The sequence below is a fragment of the Galeopterus variegatus genome, unplaced genomic scaffold, assembly GCF_000696425.1.
Source record: "Galeopterus variegatus unplaced genomic scaffold, G_variegatus-3.0.2 Scaffold1725, whole genome shotgun sequence".
NCBI lineage: Eukaryota > Metazoa > Chordata > Mammalia > Dermoptera > Cynocephalidae > Galeopterus > Galeopterus variegatus.
The window spans coordinates 147,812-150,771 of record NW_007727836.1 but is presented as its reverse complement, the minus strand read 5'-3'; the positions used below and the strand labels follow the sequence as shown (position 1 = coordinate 150,771).

Here is a 2,960-nt window from a genome sequence, read left to right as displayed (position 1 = left end):
GCCCAGTTCTGGCTTCCCAAGTGTCCGCCTCTCGGGCACCACCAGAGGCAAGAAGCAGCCACTTTGTGTCCAGGTATCCTGTTAGTTTACCACGTGCAGGAAAATTTCCTCTTCCCTCAGGCAGTCCCTCTAGCAGTCTAGCTTCAATTCTCTCCCTGCCTGGCAAGAACCCACCGCGCGTTCCTTCTACGAAGCCCCTCGCTGCCTCTTTCCCCTCCCCTCGTGGGCACTGAGTCCTCCACATTCTGGGTAGTTATAGGGGGATGGCCCAGCTTCAGAACGGTAACCTATTCCCGAGCTAGCCTGTGGCTCCCATGCAAGAGCCATCCCCTCTCTGAGCCTCAGTCTGTCATCTGGAAAACGGGCCGATGGCTAGAAAGTTTGACCAATGGACAGCATTTGTAAAAAGAACCAGCCAGTTGGCCCGCCTGGGTGAAGGGCGCCACCTGGAGGTCACCACGTAACATCCTCTCCCTTGCCAGACCATTTCAGTCCCAAAGGGGGCGCAGCATGTCACACATCTCACACTAGGGGACCAAGAAAAAAAAAAAAAAAAAAAAAAAAACCATCTCTCGGTTTATTGGAGGAAAAGGAGGAGGAAGAGGGAGGCAATAAAATGCTTCTGCTTCGTTTATAAAGAGCGAGTTTTCAGAAGGCCCCTCCTCAAGGAGTGGGGCACTTCTCCCCAAACTACAAGCAGCAGCAAAGCCAAGCCAAGGAGGGGAGAGGAAAATTGGAGGGGCCAAGGGACCCCAAACACCCTCTCCGACAGGAGCCACAAGCTTTCTCCCCCCACCCTCAATGCATCTACCCCAGGGGACCCATCTGGGCAGAGGAAGGGGGTATGTACACAGTTGGGGGTGGCACTGGGCTGGGTGGGGGAGGGAATAACTTATCCGCAGCAGTGGTGGGTGGCAAGGGGGCAGGGGGCAGTAGCCTGGTGGCAGTGGTGGCTTAGGGGTCCCGTTCTTTCTTAACCTTGATGTCTCCAGCAAGGATGGTGGCAATCTCGCCCTGCATGAAGGCCCAGGGGACAGAGGAGCCCACCAGCGGGCACTTGTCTCCACTCGGGCAGTACACCTCCCCTGCTGGGCCTTGCGCCTTGATGAATTCCCGTGAGCAGGGAAAGCAGAACTTGTGTCCGGGCACCGAGGGGCACTGGACGAAGTGGGTGTCTTCTAGCCGCTCCCGGCACAGGGTACAGCACAGGGGGGTCCCAGGGGTCGCCCCAGTGCCACTACCACCCCCGCTCACAGCTTCAGCCCCAGCTGTGGGACTGACTTCTGCCTCACCGTTGCGGGCCACTAGACGATGCTGGGTTGGAGGCTGGGCCGTAGAGGAGGCTGCGGGGCTGGTGCCTCCTGCACGCACAGGACCCCCACCCCCACCAGGGTCCTTGGGTGAGTGGCCCAGGGCCTCGGCCACATTCTTCAGGGCGGCAATGGGTGAGGGCACACCAGGGGTCTCAGTGGAGTATGGGCCGCCAGGTGCCACCCAGTGCCGTTGCTGCTGCTCTTCGGTGGTCATCTTCCCAGCCGCTTCGCCCTCGGGCTCAGGGGATGCCTTGCGACGCCGTGGCGTGGGTGCCAGGTTCCTGGATGGGGCTCGCGGAGGGGGTCCACATAGAGCTGCAGGGGCCGGCTCTGGGTACTGCTGGGGCAGGGCCTCCGCGGGAGCTGGTTCGCGGAAGGTGCGGACACCGTCGGTAAGCAGCTCCCCCAGCTGGCGCCATTCCCCTGAACCATGCCGGCGTTCATATTCGAGGTACTTGAAGCCAGATGAGGCCAGTGCCTTGCCTGGCTCCCGCAGAGCATCATGGAACATCTGGCGAGCCACGGCCAGGACCCCTGCATACACATTGCCAGAACCACAAGGGTATTCAGTGAAGAGCTTCAGCTCGAACTCGTAGCCTGGAGGGCGGGCAGCAGCATCAAAGGCGAACACCCGCCCCACCAGCCCGTGATCTTTCTTGAAGCGGACATTGAAGGGGGCACAGGCGGACAGCGCCAGTAGCTGTTCCCGCACAGCTTTGGGGCGCCCGTGCCACTCCTCTGCCCGGCCCCGCATGGCCTCGTTGAGTTCTGCCAGACAGTCTGCATTCCTCTGCTGCTTCTCCTTCTCAAAATCGGAACCGAAGATTGGACGGGCAGGACTCAAGCCGGGTGCCAGCGTCAGGCCTCGGGCTCCCAGGCCAGACACCGCAGCTGCCAGCAGCCCGGGGGGCATCAAGCCGGGCATGGAGCCAAGCAAGGCCCTTCTCGCCCCCTCAGCCACAGCCTCCTCACGGCCTAGCCCATTGGCCAGGCGGGACCCTAGGGTGTACTCCAGGGCGGGCGAGGGCAAGGGGAGTCGGGCTGACGATGTGGCCCTGTCATAGCGGTCCTGGCCCGAGACGCTGCCGCCGGTCCCCGACGGCTGGGGCTGGGGCTGCGGGGGAGGAAGTTGGGGCCCCTGTGCAGCGGCCGCAGCCAGGTCCTTGGTGGCTGGGTGCTTGAGGGCCGGGGGTCCGGGCGAGCGGCCCTCCGGGAGCACGTGGCTGCGCTTGAGCTGGCGGGCAGCATCAATGAGCAGCTCAATGCGGTCTGCGCCCTCAAAGTTCACGCAGCCGCGGCACACGGCCTCGCTGAAGTCCCACACCATGGCCCACGGCATCTTGGGCAGGTCGCACAGGTAGCACCACTGGCGGCGGGACGCCTGCACAGACGCCATGGCCCCTGAGCGCGCACCGCCGGGCCCCCGCGTTCCACCCGCAGACGACGTTCGATCCGCGCCACCGACGTTCAAATCGCGTCCCCGGGAGAGCGCGAGCCACAATCCGGCCTCTGGCTCGGCCTCCCCGCCGGATCCAGGCCCGGCCCCCCTTCCCCGCCCCCTGGGCCCTAAGCCTTTTTCCTTACTCCCGCCTCCCTTGAAGAGGCGGGCAGAGGCACGTCGGTGCCCCCGCCCGGTACGGGCGTCAA

The 2,960-nt window shown here is 63.5% G+C and overlaps 1 protein-coding gene across 1 annotated transcript; it reads right to left on the bottom strand.

The window, feature by feature from the left end:
* Positions 1 to 550: 550 nt before the first annotated feature.
* Positions 551 to 2,949, bottom strand: IRF2BP1 (interferon regulatory factor 2 binding protein 1). Its single transcript, XM_008578586.1, has one exon. It carries the CDS (start codon positions 2,707 to 2,709, stop codon positions 955 to 957), a length of 1,755 nt encoding a protein of 584 aa, XP_008576808.1. The 5' UTR covers positions 2,710 to 2,949; the 3' UTR covers positions 551 to 954.
* Between the last annotated feature and the right edge of the window lie 11 nt (positions 2,950 to 2,960).

Coding starts and splice junctions, on each gene's coding strand:
- IRF2BP1 (XM_008578586.1), bottom strand. CDS start 2,709: ATGGCGTCTGTGCAGGCGTCCCGCCGCCAGTGGTGCTACCTGTGCGAC.